The sequence below is a fragment of the Chrysochloris asiatica genome, unplaced genomic scaffold, assembly GCF_000296735.1.
Source record: "Chrysochloris asiatica unplaced genomic scaffold, ChrAsi1.0 scaffold00022, whole genome shotgun sequence".
NCBI classification, from domain to species: Eukaryota; Metazoa; Chordata; class Mammalia; order Afrosoricida; family Chrysochloridae; genus Chrysochloris; species Chrysochloris asiatica.
This window is the reverse complement of record NW_006408540.1, coordinates 14668393-14684665: the sequence shown is the minus strand read 5'-3', so window position 1 is coordinate 14684665 and position 16273 is coordinate 14668393. Positions and strand designations below refer to the sequence as shown.

At 39.0% G+C, this 16273-nt stretch overlaps 1 protein-coding gene across 1 annotated transcript in view; it reads left to right on the top strand.

Annotated features, from left to right (window-relative positions):
• VWA8 (von Willebrand factor A domain containing 8) overlaps window positions 1–16273 on the top strand; it is a 518389-nt gene that overhangs the window by 231473 nt on the left and 270643 nt on the right. The window contains exons 18-19 of the mRNA XM_006837608.1: window positions 4045–4151; window positions 11432–11538. Coding sequence (XP_006837671.1) covers window positions 4045–4151; window positions 11432–11538 — 214 coding nt within the window. The remainder of the gene's footprint in view (window positions 1–4044; window positions 4152–11431; window positions 11539–16273) is intronic.

Here is a 16273-nt window from a genome sequence, read left to right as displayed (position 1 = left end):
TAGATTAATATTCAATTTTTAGAATTATAATTTACAAAATCTAGATCTTCTTTACGCTTTTCAATTTTCCTTGCTTCTAAATATAGCAGATTTTAGCAGTCACTCGTATAGGCCTTTGAAAATGTTTGGTTCGGTTTCCATAACTTGGCTAAATAAAATACCTTCAGACATCTGAAACTGCATTAATAAATTTTATATATTCTGTTTCATTTTGAAGTATTTTATGACTGGATTAGCCAACAAAACCTTTATGAAAAATTAAAATAACTCACAAATATGACAAATTAAATTTATAAATAGAATGAAACGTAAGTTATCTGAAATGTTCCAATGTTGCTATTTTTAGTTGTAATCAACCGAAATTAGACTCATGGAGACCCTGTGGATCTCATTAAGGAATAAAATAAGATTTTCTAGGTTGGTAGCATAGGAAGATATAGTACGAGCAGAGGATATATCCAAGTTACCGGCTCTAGGAGGAGGTCTTAAAATTTATTTCGGTTTTAAAGAAAATCAAATGTATCTCTTAAGTTAGAATCATTAGGCTAGCTTTTATTGTTTTTACTCGCATGACATCATTTACAGGTGTTAACTTAGTCATCCCATGCTAGTTAGAAGATCTGCTGGTACCTTTAGGTCTCCTTTTTGAAAACCAGAGTATATTCTAGACCATCTTTTACTAATAAGGGGTTCTTGTTGAAAGGATTGGAAACAGTTTTATTTGGTGCTTAGTGAAAAAAAAAAATATGAAATTAATGTCCCTGCCATTTCTTTCTTAAGTGCCACGTTTTCTTTCAAACAAATAGCAATTTTTCAGTCTTAACTAACACTGGCATAGGGTAGAGTGAGTCAGAAAGACAGAGGGCTAAACAAATATTATGCAGATTTTTTTACTTTGATTTAAAATTTATAGTTGATTGACTAGTTTATACTTTTAAGTTGAAATGTTCAATTTACATACAGCATGGGAGTCCTGGTGTGGCACTGTGGGATAAGCACTGGACCACAAGGTCAGTTTAAACCACAAGGTTGGCAGTTCGAACTCAGCAGCTGCTCCTCAGAAACCCTATATATGGTCGCTATGAGTTAGAACCAACTCAACGGTGTTTAACAACAACATGGGAGCATTTTGGCTTCCTGGATAGCATAACAGTTAAGCATTTGACCACTAGCCAAAAGGTTGGCAGTTTGAACTTACCCAGAGACCTTAGAAGACAGACTGGAGATCCGCTTCTGTAAAGATTTTATAGCCAGGAAACCCCTGGTGACCAGTTCTCTTGTGTTACATGGAGTTGCTATGAGTTAGAATCAATGAGAAGATATGCAACAACACGGTCTCTGGAGGTTAATCTAGAGAGGTCCCAGTTCGAGGGCAATGTTCTGATACTGTATAGTTAGTTGTCAGGAGTATCTGGGAACAGTAAGTAAAGTCTGTGAGTATTGGAAGTTTCCACTGTCATGGCCTGATGTTCACAGGCTAGACTTTGGTTAATGGGATGGTGGTGAGAGGAAGGTAGGGCAGGATGCCAGTCCAGGGCTTCTGGAAATAAGACAAAAGCACCAAGGAGCTCTGGTAGCATAGTGGTTACTAATCAGGCTACGAACTGCAATGTCAGAAGTTCGAAACTACCAGCTGTTCCGCGGGAGAAAGATGAGGCTTTCTACTCCTGTTAAGATTTACAGCCTTGGAAACGCTGTACAGGGTTGCTATGAGTTGGAACTGACTCCACCGCACATAACAACATAACAACAACTGGGTCTGGGAGATAAGCTGAAGGCTTGGTCATGAACGGCAAGGCAAGAATCTAAGAACTGTGACAGAAAGTCAGAATTGGACAATAGCAAATCTGACTTGATGCTCATAGTCTAGAGATGCTCATAAATTCCCCACCACCATAGCCTAGGACCAAAACAAGGCTGTAGGTGGGAGATAGTTGGTGTCACATGTGTGGATTAGAATATTACTGAGACAGGCAACTGCCTGCACTTCATTGCATCTTCATCTGTTTGCCTCTGGTTTACACCAACTGCTCCTCTTAGAGTTTATACTCAAGGCAAGGCATTGGTCATTCAATATTTGAAGTCTTGCTTTCTAATATCCTGATCAATGTACTTCAATCAAAACCACCTCCTTTCAGTGCAGGCTTGCGTGTTGCTATGATACTCAACTGGTTTCAGCAGAGCTTCCAGAGTAGGAAGAATGGCCTGGCTGTCTACTTCTGAAAACCATGTGTATTACAATGGTCCAGTCACCATCTAATCATGGTGATAGTTCAAGACCAGGCAGTATTTTGTTTTGTTGTACATAAGGTGGCCATGAACCAGGGTCTTCTATATGGCAGCTACCTACAACAACATACTCAAGTCTGTGGGAACCACCACCAAAGATTCAGAGAAGTGGAAAGCCTAAATTAGAAATCGTTTGTTCTTAGTGTATTTATTTGGAACACTGGATCAGGATGGGTAATTTATAGAGGTATATCACAAATACTCATGGATTATAAATCATTTCTGCAGGTTCTCTTGGGATCCTAAATTCTATACATATATTTGTGTGGGTAGGAAACTGTTTCATGTTCTAAGCACATGGTATTGAAACCACTTATCTGTACTTGGAGAATGCTTGGTATTCTCAAGATTGTTGTTTTTACAATTTGCATACAGAATGGATACCCAGATATTTTTTAAAATGAGTGCTTTTATATTGTTAAGTGCCATCCTGCTGGTTCTGACTCATAGCAACCCTGTTTAGGGTTAGGGTTTCTGAGGCTGTATATTTTTGTGGGAGCAGACAACCTCATCTTTCTCTCATGGAGTTACAGGTGGGCTCGAACTGCTGACCTTGTAGTTTGTAGACCAATGCTTAGCCTACAGAGCCACATTAGGATTTAAAAGATTGTATTTGCAAGGTCAATTACAAATTCTGTCCTAACAATACTTACACTGCAGTGAAACATGTTGCTTTAATCTTTCCTTTTTTTAGAAAGTATATTTTCTTTTGAGACGTTATATCTAGAATAGATTAAAACGTGGCTGTATTTGAAAAGGAGAAACAATCTGGATCCTGTTTAATTCATTTAATAATTTGTGTTAGAATGTAAAGAAACTCTCCTTATCCAGTTCCACTAATTTCAATTCGTGATTGACAACTTGAAACAGGCTAAAGTGTTGTTTTCTCTATTAAAGAAATTTGGCAAACTCCGTAGTGTACAATCAAGATTTATGTTGTTGTTGTTAGGTGCCATCGAGTCGGTACCGACTCGTAATGATTTATACACAGCAGAACGAAACACTGACCAATCCTTGGCCAACCTCACTACTTTTGCCACGCTTGAGTTCATCAATGCTACCACCTGGCCAATCCCTCTCATTGGAGGTCTTCCTCTTATTCTCTGACCCTCCACCTTACCAAACATGATAGACTTCTCCAGTGACTGGTCCCTCCTGACAATATGTCCAAAATATGAGCTACGAAGTTTGGCCATCCTGGCCTCCAAGGAGCCCTCTGGCTGCACTTCTTCTAAAATGGATCTATTAGTTCTTTTGGCAGCCCATGCCACTTTCAATATTCTCCTCCAACACCATGACTCAAAAGCATCAATTCTTCTATGGTCTTCCTTATTCACTGTCCAGCTTTCGCATGCGTATGAGGTTATTGAAAATACCAAGGCTTGGGTCAGGCGCACCTTAATCTGCAAGCTGACATCTTCTATCTTTAACACTTTAAAAAGATCTTGTGCAGAAGATTTGCCTAATGCAATTAAATTCATTTAAGAAAGCAAATTGTTTTAAGTCTTGTGCTGCAGCATATCATACATAAATGAGGACTATTAATTACAGATCCAACAAACTAAATGCTTAATATGTCCTGGGAGTTGTTATTTACTTTACAAGTTTGTATGATTTGCATTTCATAGATCAAGATTAATCTTCCTTAATTGATTGAAACAACAAAGGGTGTATGTATGTGTGTGTTAATAGATCTCATAAATCTTGATTTTTTAAAAAATTACAGATACCTCACTCCTATTATGCCCCTCACAGGTTCTTACCAAGCCTAGCAAGATCTGCATTAGAGAAAAATCTGTCAGATGCTTCAATAAAAATAATGACTGATAATAATCTGGAACCAGAATTGAAAGATTACAAATGTAAGTGTTGCATGTATTTCTTTTTCAAGTTGAATAATAATGATCAAACATTTTATTCTATCGATTATTGTAAATTCAATAATAAATATTTTGTTTTTCATCTATTCTTCTGCCAACAACCCTGTGCTGTTGTCTCTCTGATGTACTGGACTGACAGATGTATCTGCTCATTAAAAAGAGGTTGAAAACACACTTATAAGTTAAACCTTAGAATATTTATTTTTGTGCACACTGGATACAGTTCCCCTCCCCACCGAGAGTCACAATGAGCATTAAGAAATTAAAGACTCTGGGAAGTGTTGCAATTAATAAACTCATCTAGTTTTGTTATAATATTTTCAAAGTGTGTTTCACCATCCAATCTAGAATTTGGTTTCTGTTGCACAACTTTTATATGTTGTTGTTGTGAGGTGCCCTTGAGTCAGTTCCAACTCATAGTCACACTATGCCCAACAGAAAAAAACACTGGCTGGTCCTTCACCTTCTTCAAAATTGTTGTATTTTAGTCCATTGTTGCTACCACTGTGTCCATCCATTTTGTTGGCGGGCTCCCTCTTTTTTATTGACCATGATATCCTTCTCCAGGGACTGATCCCTCCTAATTATGTTCAAAGAATGAGAGATTAATCTCACCATCTTTGTTTCTGAGAAGCATTCTGACTGTACTTTCGTCCAAGACAGATTTATTTGTTTTTCTGGCAGTCTGAAGTTCTTTGTAGACATCATAATTCAAATGCATCAATTCTTCTATGGTTTTCCTTATTTGCTATCTAACTTTCACATGCCTATGAGGCTATTGAAAATACGATCACTTTGGTCAGGTGCACCTTAGTCCTCAAACTGACATCTTTCCTCTTGAACACTTTAAACAGGTCTTGTGCAGCAGATTTGCCTAATGCAATACATCATTTGCTTTCTTGACTGCTACTTCCATGAGTGTTGATAGTGAATCCAAGCAAATTGAAGTCTTTGACAACTTCAATATTTTCTCTATTTATCATTATGTTAAATGTTTTGCGAGGACTTTTGTTTTCTTTCCATTAAGGTGCAATCCATGCTGAAGATTGTATGTAGTCTTTGATCTTTATCAGTATTTCAAGTCTTCTTCACTTCCAGAAAACAAGTCTGTGTCATCTGCATATCAGAGGTTAAGTCTTCCTCCAATCCTGATGTCATGTTCTTGTTCGTAGACTCCATCTTCTCTGTTCATTTGCTCAGCATACAGTTTGAATAAATATGGTAAAAGGATATAAGCCGGGCTCATACCTTTCTTAATTTTAAACCATTCAGGATCCTTTTGTTCTGTTAAAACACCTGCCTCTTGGTCTACATACAGGTTCCTCATGAGCACAATTAAGTATTCTGGAATACTCATTCTTCACAACGTTGTTCATAATTTGTTATGATCCGCATAGTCAATAAAGCACAAGTAAGCATCTTTCTGTATTCTTTGCTCTTTTGCCGAGAGCCATCTGATGTCAACAATGATATCCCTCATTCCAAGTCTACTTCTGAATATGACTTGAATCTCTGGCAGCTCCCTGTTGATGTGCTCAGCAACTATTTTAAAATTATCTTCAGCCAAATTTTACCTGCATGTCATGTTAATGATATTGTTTGATGATTTCTGCTTCTGTTGGGTCACCTTTCTTTGGATTGGGCACAGATATGGATCTCTTATAATTAGTTGGCCAGGTAGCTGTCTTCCAAATTTCTTGGCATAGTTGGGTGAGTGCCTTCAGTATTGCATCAGTTTTTGGAAGATTTCAGTTTGTTTCCGTCAGTTCCTGGATCCTTGCTTTTCTCAATGCCTCCAGTGTAGCTTAGACTTCTTCCTTCAGTACCATTAGTTTTTGATCATATGCTACCTCTTGAAAGGCTTCAGCATTGACCAATTGTTTTTGGCCCAGTGACTCATTGTAGATCCCTTCCATTTTCTTTTGATGTTCTCTGCATTATTCAGTATTTTGCCCATTGATGTTGTTGTTGCTAAGTGCCATAGAATCCATCAATATTGTTAAGTCAAGACTTGAATGTTTTCTTCAGTTCTTTCAGCTTGAGAAATGCTGAATGTGTTCTTCCCTTTTGGTTTTCTAACTCAGGTCTTTGCACATTTCATTATAATAGTTGATCGTGTTTTTTCGAGCTATCCCATTGAAATTTTCAGTTCAGCTCTTTTGCATCCTTATTTCTTCCAGTGACTTTAGCTTCCCTGTGTTGAAAAGCAAGTTTAAGAATATCTTCTGACATTCAGTTTGTGTTTGTTTGTTTTGTTTTGTTTTTCTTTCCTGTGTTTATAATGACCTTTGCTTTCTTCCTGTATAATGTTCTTGATGTCATTCCACAGCTCTTCTGGTTTGGGGTCTAATGCATCAAATTTGTTCTTGAGATGGTCTTTACATTCAGGTGGGATATACTTAAGGCAACATTTTGGCTCTCTTGGACTTGTTTTAATTTTCATCAGCTTCAAACTGAACTTGCATTTGAGCAATTGATGGTTTTTTTCATGGTCTCTCCCTGGGTTTCTTATGGCTTATACTATTGACCGTCTCCACCATCTCTTTCCATAGATGTAGTCAGTGTGATTCCTTTGGATTCCATCTGGTGATGTCCATGTGTATAGTCACTTTTTCATGTTGTTGGAAAAGATATTTGCAATGACTAAGTCCTTGGTGTTGCAAAATTCTATCATGTGATCTCTAGCATTGTTTCTATCACCAAGGCCATATTTTTCAATTATTGATCCTTCCTCTTTGTTTCCAACTTTCCCATTCAAGTCACCAGAAATTATCAATGCATCTTGATTGCGTGTTTGATGAATTTCAAACTGAAGAAGTTGGTTGTGGCGGTGTGGTTGTGTGCCATGGATTCTGTTCTGACTCTTAATGATGCTGTAAATCTTTACTGTAAAAATTTATAGCTGAGGCTATAAACCTTCATGGGAGCAAAAAAAAGGCAGCTGTTAGATTCAAACTGCTGACCTTGCGGTTAGCAGCCCAACTTGTAATCTACTATGCTACCAGGGCTCCTTGGAGACATTGGTAGAATTCCTCAATTTTATCATCACTGGTTCTAGTGGCAGCTGCATACATTTGATTACTAGTGGTATTAACTGGTCTTCCGAGTAAGCATATGGATATTATCCTATTGCAGATACATACTACTTCAAGGTAGTTCTTGAAATGCTCTCTTTGACAAGAATTGGAGTGCCATTCCTTTCAGTTAGTCTTCCCTGGCATAGTAAACCATACAATTATCTGATTCAAAATGGCCAGTACCAATCATTTCAGCTCACTAATGCCTAGGATATTGATCGTTATGCATTCCATTACATTTTTGATGACTTCCAATTTTCTTAGATTCATCCTTTGTACACTCCAGGTTATGATTATGAATAGGTGTTTACAGTTGTTCCTTCTCATTTTGAATTGTTCCCCATGAGCAGATGAAAGTCCTGAAAGCTTTGCTCCATCTACGTCATTAAGATCAACTTTACTTTGAGAAGGCAGCTAGTTCTTCCCCAGTCATAGTTTGAGTGCCTTCCAACCTGAGGGTTTTACCTTCTGACACCACATTTGGTAACCTTCCAATGCTATTCATAAGGTTTTCATTGGCTAACTATTCAGAAGTGGTCTTCCTCTTCTTCTTATCTGTCTTAGTCTGGAAGCTCTGCTGAAATGTGTCCTCCATGGATGACCTTGTTGATATTTAGAATACTGGTGGCATAGCTTCTAGCATCACAGCAACACGCAAGCCACCTCAGTGTGACAAACTGACAGATGAGTGGTGCACTGCATGTTGAGAGCTATCCAGTTTTTATGGGACACACTGGGAAAGTATTGCTGGATGATGCAGAGTAAAAGAATACTCTGCACACTATCTTTTAAAAAATTTATTGTTTGAAAGTTTTTATTGTGAACTGAGTGATCATTTACATGGGAGAACATTGATTTTACACTATCATTTCATTGCAATGATTATAGTCTCCTCCATGCATCATCATTCAACAGTATTTGCTTCTATTATCTGTTTTGTTTATTGTTGTTGTTGTTTTGGAGGGGATGCACACAGAAACACTCAGGAATTTATAATAATTTAAACAACCAAAGGGCACATTCTGCACACCTGCCCCCTGGCCATCAACAGGAGTTTCCATAAGTCCAGAGCTCTCAACTGCTCCCTCTCTCGATGTTCTCATCTCTACCTCCATCTCTGGTGTCACTGCTTCTCTGGATAGGCACCTGCACTCTGCTTGTTCTCTTCTCTCTTCAGGGTCCTAGGGTCCTCTGTTTCTGGACTATAAGATGAACTACTCCCTCATTTTTGTTACAAAACTTCTACTTTACAGTTGTAACAGTAGCAAATAGTCATGATCTCTTTTCACCAGACCCATCTAGACAAGATGAAAACTATTCAGTATGCACATTCTCTAATGTCTCCTTCCTCCTTTCATTTCCACTGTACTTTCTTTTGTGGTCATTTTTTTTTCATGATAGAAATGTATAATTTTGAGTTGTGGAGAAACATATCTCTTTCTACAAATGTTTCTTATTCTTCAATTTGAGCACCGTGAAAGTTTTCTTTCTTTTGTAAAGTATTTCACCTGTTTTTATCAAAATAGCCAATGTTTGCCAACCCTCTAAAGGTGACTGTTGTTCTCTTTTGTAGTAGATGCTCTTAGTAGTTGTGGCTACAGTGACACGAGAATTTGGTATTAAGGAAGTAAGACTTTTATTTAAAAGTAAAATTGTGAACTTTATATAACTGATGGATCTGATTACAGATAGGCAGACAACTCAAAGAGTTGTAGACTCAAAGTGCCTTAAATCTATTAAGTGAAAGACTATGTCATTCAAACTGTAGATTACTCAGTCTTGAAAACAGGCTGAACATATAAGCCTTGTATTGCTGTTGCTATTACGTGCCGTCGAGTCGGTTCTGACTTATAGCAGACCTATATAGGGTTTCCAAGGACTGGTTGGTGAGCTTGAACTGCCGACCTTGTGATTCAAACTGAGTTTGCAGGACAGCGAGTTAACCTACAGTGCCACACTGGGGTAGTGAGGGAATAAGGAACTAAGCTGAGAGCTTTTTTTACTCATCTGGTTCCATTCGTCTTTCATGTCAATCCCTTTATGAAGAATTGTTAGTCTGACATTTTAAGTATTTCATTCATTTAAACCACTCTCCTTTGAAGCCCTCTTGTGTGCTCCCTGACTTTAAGGAGTTTATTATTTAGGTTCCTGGCTTCAGGGAGCTCTGAATCTACTCTAGACCATCCCATTTAAAGTAAATAGGGAACAGTACTATAATGTTGTTGTTGTTGTTGTTGTTAAGTGCTGTGGAGTTGGTACTGACTCATCTCAATCGTGTATAGTATTTCCAAGGAGGGGCTGGTGAGTTTGAACCATCGACCTTACCATTCAAACAGACCTTGTGGTCCAGTGCTTATCCTACAGAGCCACACCAGGACTCTAATACAGTAATTATAATTACAAATAGTGTAGGGCTGAAGTTCACAGTCTAGCTAATGCCAAAACCATCAGGAAATACTTGTTTGAAAATATAGGTTTTTTGGAGTATCTCTGAAAATAGCGAGTTAAGAGTTTGCGTGGTAATGTTGGTTCATCTGTATTTTTTACTAGAGTTTTAAGGGGTTCTCATGTGGAGCTTTTCCATATTTGGCCCCTAAAACATTATAATCAAGATACTTCAAAGCTATTAAATGCATATTTGGCTTATGTATGTTTTGAAGACTTTGCCCAAACCAGCTTCTGCAAGTTGTTTGACTAAGTTTTGTTGTTGTTGTTGTCTCTCAATTGTATGTATATGCTGTTTGCTGTATGTAAAAGTGATGGCAGACCCTGTCTCTCCCACAGCACTGTCTGCTCAGCTGCATTCAGTAATCCATTGCAGTGGCCACTCTGAACCCAGAAACCATACTCACAGTTATGGGGTTACTAGGGAAGTTCACAGATTTCCTTCTGTTGTGCTAAGGGTCTCTATGAGTGGGAACTGACTTGACGACACCTAGCAACAACAGGTTACAATGCAGGAGCATAAATGCTCAGGGCACAGTTCCTCCAGGGAGGACAGCTTTTCATTCATGGCCACAGGCAGGTCTCTCTCTGCCTGGCCAATGTTACAAAGCTCTTTAGAGCTGCTGATAAATACCCACAGGATATACCATAGCTCAATAAGCCTCAGCCTGAAGACACTGGGCTCTAGCTATGTGGGTCAGCAAACCCTGCCATCCCCAACTAAGTCCCTAGAGGCATCCAACTCTGTAAGCAAGCCTCCTGTCCAGAGTTTCTCAACTTATACTTCCTCTGTGGGCTGGGAAGCCCACCATTCCCTCTTGCTCTCTGGTTCTTGGTCCCTGCTGATGCTCCTCTGTCATTCCTTGGGTGCCACAGCTTTGTGTCCCTGGGTTGAGGAGGTTCAATGCAGGGATCTCAGGACCCAAAGCCTGCAATCCACTCCTGGCTTTTCTTCTTGATTGTAGCAAGATCTCCCCTTGGGCTTCTAAGATAGCTTACTTTATACCCAGGAGGATGGCAAAAAAGACTAATCACAATCAGCCTTGTTAACAGTCACTCCCTGATGAATAATAATCTATCAGCATCTTCCCCACCTACTCTTATCTAGACCCATGAGGAAAAAGTCATTTGGTTAGAATTAATAAAGACTGTGGTGTGGTGCTCTGGAGTCCTGGTGTGGCGCTGTGGGTTAAGGCGTCAGATTGCAAAGTCATTTGAACCGCAAGTTCGATGGTTCAAGCTCACCAGCCGCTCCTTGAAAACCCTATACAGGGTCGCTATGGGTCGGAATCTACTCGATGGCACTTCACAACAACATGGTGTGGTGCTCTAGGATAAGCACTGACCACAAGGTCATTTGAATCACAAGGTCGGTGGTTCAAACTCAACCAGCCACTCCTCAGAAACCCCATATAGGGCCGCTATGAGTCAGAACCAACTCAATGGCACTTACTAACAAAAACAACAATAACATGACTAGAAGGGAAAGTAAATAATTCATTACATCATAGTATGTATACAGTTTAAAATACATTTTCTACATTTTGGAACATTTTAAGCTGTATGTAAGTTATAGCGTTTTATGACCACCTACAAGCTGATTTCTTTTAGGAATGTAACTTAAGACCCTTGGCGAGCTCACTGAGTATTACCAATGCTACTTGCTGTTCTGTGTTTGGTGCACTGCATCCTCTGTGGATTGTGCCAACAGTAAGTCTCTGCCCTGTGTCAAATACTTAGGTGAAGTAGTATCTGGATGTCTGAGGATCGGAGCTGTCAGTGCACCAGTATTCAACGCCCATGAGAAAATGAAAGTGCCTGATGTTCTGTTCTATGACAATGTGCAGGTAAGATCACTGCTCTGTATTCCTAGATAAAGCTTAATTCACATTGCTGTAGTTAACACGGATTCAAGTGAAAGTGATGTTTATTTTTGTAATTTTGAAAATTTAACTAAGATAATATAAAATGAAGCGATGAAACATTTTTTATTAAGGCATTTTCTTGCAAAATGTAGCTTCTTTTTTAAAGATTCATGTGAGTTAGAGGAGTTTCTGCTATGATCAGGGTAATAATGGATTTTCTACACAAGCATGCATGTTATATGACTTCACATCAGTTCATAGTGGGATACATCATTAGATTAAAGCCAAAGTAGGGAGAATAGTCATCCTTTGGTTTTGTTTGATAGTTAAATGATTGCATTTGTTGTTGTTGTTGTTATTAAATGCCGTTGAGTTGATTCCCTGCATAGGGTTCCCAAGGAGCAACTGATAATATTGAACCACCGACCTTGCAGTTCTAATGACTTTACAGTCTGATGCCTTAGCCCACAGCACCACACCAGGCCTCCTTTCTTGCATAGGATGACAATATTATTAATATCCTATCTTACTTGCAGAGGATATTAATACTATTGTCCGATGATTTTTGCATTCCAATGCGTCACCTCTCTTTGGAATGGGTACAAATATGGATCCCTTCCAGTCAGTTGGTCAGGTAGCTGTCTTCCAAATTTCTTGGCAGAGATGCATGAGTGCCTGCAGTGCTACATCAGTTTGTTGAAAGATTTTCACTTTGTATTCCATCAATAACTGGTGCCTTGTTTTTTGCCAGTGACTTCACTGTACCTTAGATTTCTTCCTTCAATATCATTGGCTCTTGATCATATGTTACCTCTTGAAATGGTTGAACATCAACCCGTTCTTTTTGGTACAATGACTCTGTGTATTCCTTCCATCTTCTTTTGATGTTTTCTTTATCATTCAGTATTTTGCCCACAGAATACTTAAATACCACACGTCAAGGTTTGAATATTTTCTTCAGTTCCCTCAGCTTGACAAATGCTGAGTGTGTTCTTCCTTTTTGGTTTTCTAACTCCAGGTCTTTGCACATTTTGTTATAATATTTCCTTTGTCTTTTAAAGCTGACCTTTAAAATTTTCTGTTCAGCTCTTTTACTTCCTTATTTCTTCCATTTGCCTTATCATCTGTATGCTGGAGAGCAAATTTTAGAGTCTCTTCTGACATCCAGTTTGGTCTTTTCCTTCTTTCTTGTTTTCTTAATGACCTTTTACGTTCTTTCTATATGTTCTTGATGACATCCCACAACGTTTCTGACCTTTGGTCTTTAGGAACTAATGCATCAAATCTGTTCTTCAGATGATCTCTAAATTCAGGTGGGATATGTTGAAGGTCATATATTGGCTCTCATGGACCTGTTTTAATTTTCTTCAACTTCACCTTGAACTTGCCTATGAGCAACTGATGATTTGTTCCATAGTCTGATCCTGGCTTTGTTTTGGCTGATGATATGGAGCTTTTCCACTGTTTCTTTCCACAGATGTAGTCAATTGATTTTTGTGTATTCCATCTGATGAGGTCCATGTGTTCGGTAGTCTTTTATGTTGTTTAGAAAAGGCATTTGCATTGAAGAAGTCATTGTTGTTGTTGTTGTTGTGTGCCATCGAGTCGGTTCCGACCCATAGCGACCCTGTATAGGGTTTCCGAGGGTGTAAATCTTTACGGGAGTAGAAAGCCTCATCTTTCTCCCGCGGAGCAGCTGGTAGTTTCGAACCGCTGACCTTAAGGTTTGCAGCCCGATTCGTAACCACTACGCTACCAGAGCTCCTTAATCTTGCAAAATTCTATCATGTAATCTCCAGCATTGTTTCTATCACCAAGGCCATATTTTCCATCACTGATCCTTCCTCTTTGTTTGCAACCTTTCTTTTCCAGTCACCAGTAATTATCAATACATCTTGATAGCATGTTTAATCAATTTCAGACTGAAGAAGTTGGTAAAATTCTTCAATTTCATCATCATTGGTGTTAGTGGTTGGTGCATAAATTTGAATAATAGTGATATTAACTGATCTTCCTTATAGGCATATGGATATTATCCTATCACAGACAGCGTTGTACTTCAAGACAGATCTTGATATCTTCTTTTTGATAATGTATGTCATGCTGTTCTTCTTCAATTTGTCATACCAGGCATAGTAAAACAGATTCAAAATGACCAATACCAGTCCATTTCAGCTCATTAAGGGCTATGATATTGGTGTTTATGTGTTCCCTTTCATTTTTGACAGCTTCTCATTTTCCTAGATTCATATTTTGTACATTCCATGGTCTGATTATTAATGGATGGTTACAGCTCTTTCTCTTTATTGTGAGTTATGCCCTATCAGCAAATGAAGCCACCGGAAGCTTTACTCCATTCGTGTCATCACAGTCAACTCTATGCTGAGGATGCAGCTCTTCCCCAGTTGCGTTTTGAATACCTTCCAACCTGAGGGACGCATATTCTGCCACTATATCTGACGATATTCTGGTGCTTTTCATCATGTTTCAGTAGTCTGGTGCTGACAGTGTTCCACTGCTATTCATAAGGTTTTCAGTGACTAGATATTCGGAAGTAGTCCATCTATCCTTTGTCTGGAAGCTTAGCTGAAACCTGTCCACCATAGGTGACCCTGCTGGTATTTAAAATACCCTTGGCATAGCTTCCAGATTCAGCAACACGCAAGCCACCACAATACAACTAACTGACAGAGTAGGAAGGAACAAAGAGAAAAGACAGGAAATGATGAGTAGCAATTTGAAAAATTTCTTGGTAACAAATGTAGAAAGGAACTCATAGCCTATAAGAAGGTAAATACCATTGAAGGGAGGACCTTTGGTGCCTGAGCACAGAGAAATTGACGCCTTCAATGAGGGGCTTTTTGTAGCCTATCTCCAACTATTCCTTCTCTTTATAAAGCATCAGCGAGTTAATCATTCATAAAAAAAACCATGTTGTTTTTGTGCTGTTAAGTGCTGTTGAGTAAGTTCCAACTCATAGTGACTTTGTATGCTGTTTCCATGGAGTGACTGGTGGATTTGAACCATCTACCTTGTGGTTAGCAGTCTAGTCACTCCTACAGTGCCACACCAGGACTTCAAAAATGCATTTTCGGGTCTGCGTTATAGGGAAAGTAGCTCTTGTTTTATCCGTTTCCGGAGTCCTGGCTGCCCTGTGCTTACAGCTCTTGGCTGCTGACTAAAAGGTCAGTGGTCTGAAGCCAGCTGCTCTGAGGGAGAACGATGTGGCAGCCTTGGAATCGCATGGAGCCATTCTACTGTGTCCTACAAGATCACTATGCGTTGGAAATGACTGGACGCAGTCGGTTTGGATACCATGCTGCTGTTCTGTACCCTGAAGCGCCCCTTTCTTCTCCAAACTCGGCTGGAACTGATTTTTAAAATATGTGTTTTCACACCCTGTGTTTCTGTATTTTGCATCTCAGGAAATACCACTGTGCCTTTTACATAACAACTACTGAGTAAATATGTTTTCAGTGGATTGGATAAGATTGGATAAGATTGTTGTTGTTGCTAAGTTCCATCAAGTCCATTTCAACTCATAGCCTCCCTGTATGAGGTTTTTGAGGAGCGGCTGGTATGTGTGAACCACTGACCTTGTGGTTAGTAATCCAGTGCTGATCCACAGCGTCTCACCAGGACACCAAGAGAAAAGAGATGGATAGCCTCTCAATAAGCTAAGGAGTCTTGATATGGCACTGTAGGATAAATACTGGATTGCTAACCACAAAGTTGGCTGTTCAAACCCCAGCCAATCAGTAGAAGTTCTGTACAGGGTCTCTATGAGTCAGAATTGACTCGATAGCACTTAACAACAACGATACACTTAAGGGACTCCTAGTATGGCCCTGTAGGATCCACACTGGACTTTAAACTACAAAACGTCAGTTCAAACCCACCAGCCACTCATTGGAAACCCTATACAGGGTCTCTATGATTCGGTGTCAGTATTGACTTGATGGCACTGAACAACAGTAACAATAAGCTTAAGGAGTTTTAAATCTGAAAACATTCAGAAAAATATATTCAATGTACCAGGCCTTGAACTAAGGTATTGAGATACAGAAATTTATGGAGTCCTGGTGTGGCCCTGTAGGATAAGTACTGGACTGCTAACCAAAAGGTTGGCGGTTCAAACCCACCAGCTACTTATCGGAAACCTTATGCAGGGTCTCTATGATTCGATGTCAATATCGACTTTATGGCACTTAACAATAACGGTAACAATAAATTTAAGGAGTTTTAAATCTGAAAACATTAAAAAAAAAAACCTGTAATGTGCTAGGCTTTTAATTAAGGTATTGAGATACAGAAATTTATGAAGTCCTGATGTGGGATTGTAGGATATGCATTGGACTGCTAACCTCAAGATCAGTGGTCCAAACCCACCAGCTGCTCACTGGAAACCCTATACAGGGCTCCAGTGAGTCAGAACTGACTCAACAACACTTAACAACAACAACAAAGTATACAAGGGGATTTCAAAAAATTCATATGAAAATTCTATTAGCTTTTAGTTCCATTTTCCACAAACTTTTTGAAACTTTTTGAAATTTTGTTGTTACTGTTAGGTGCTGTCGAGTCAGTTACAACTCAAAGTGTTGGGTTTGAACTACTGACTTTGCAGTTAGCAGTCCAGTGCTTATTCTGTAGTTGGATTCCATATATATTGTTATTGTTATTGTTGATGTATATCAGATTCGGGACTCTCTCTCTC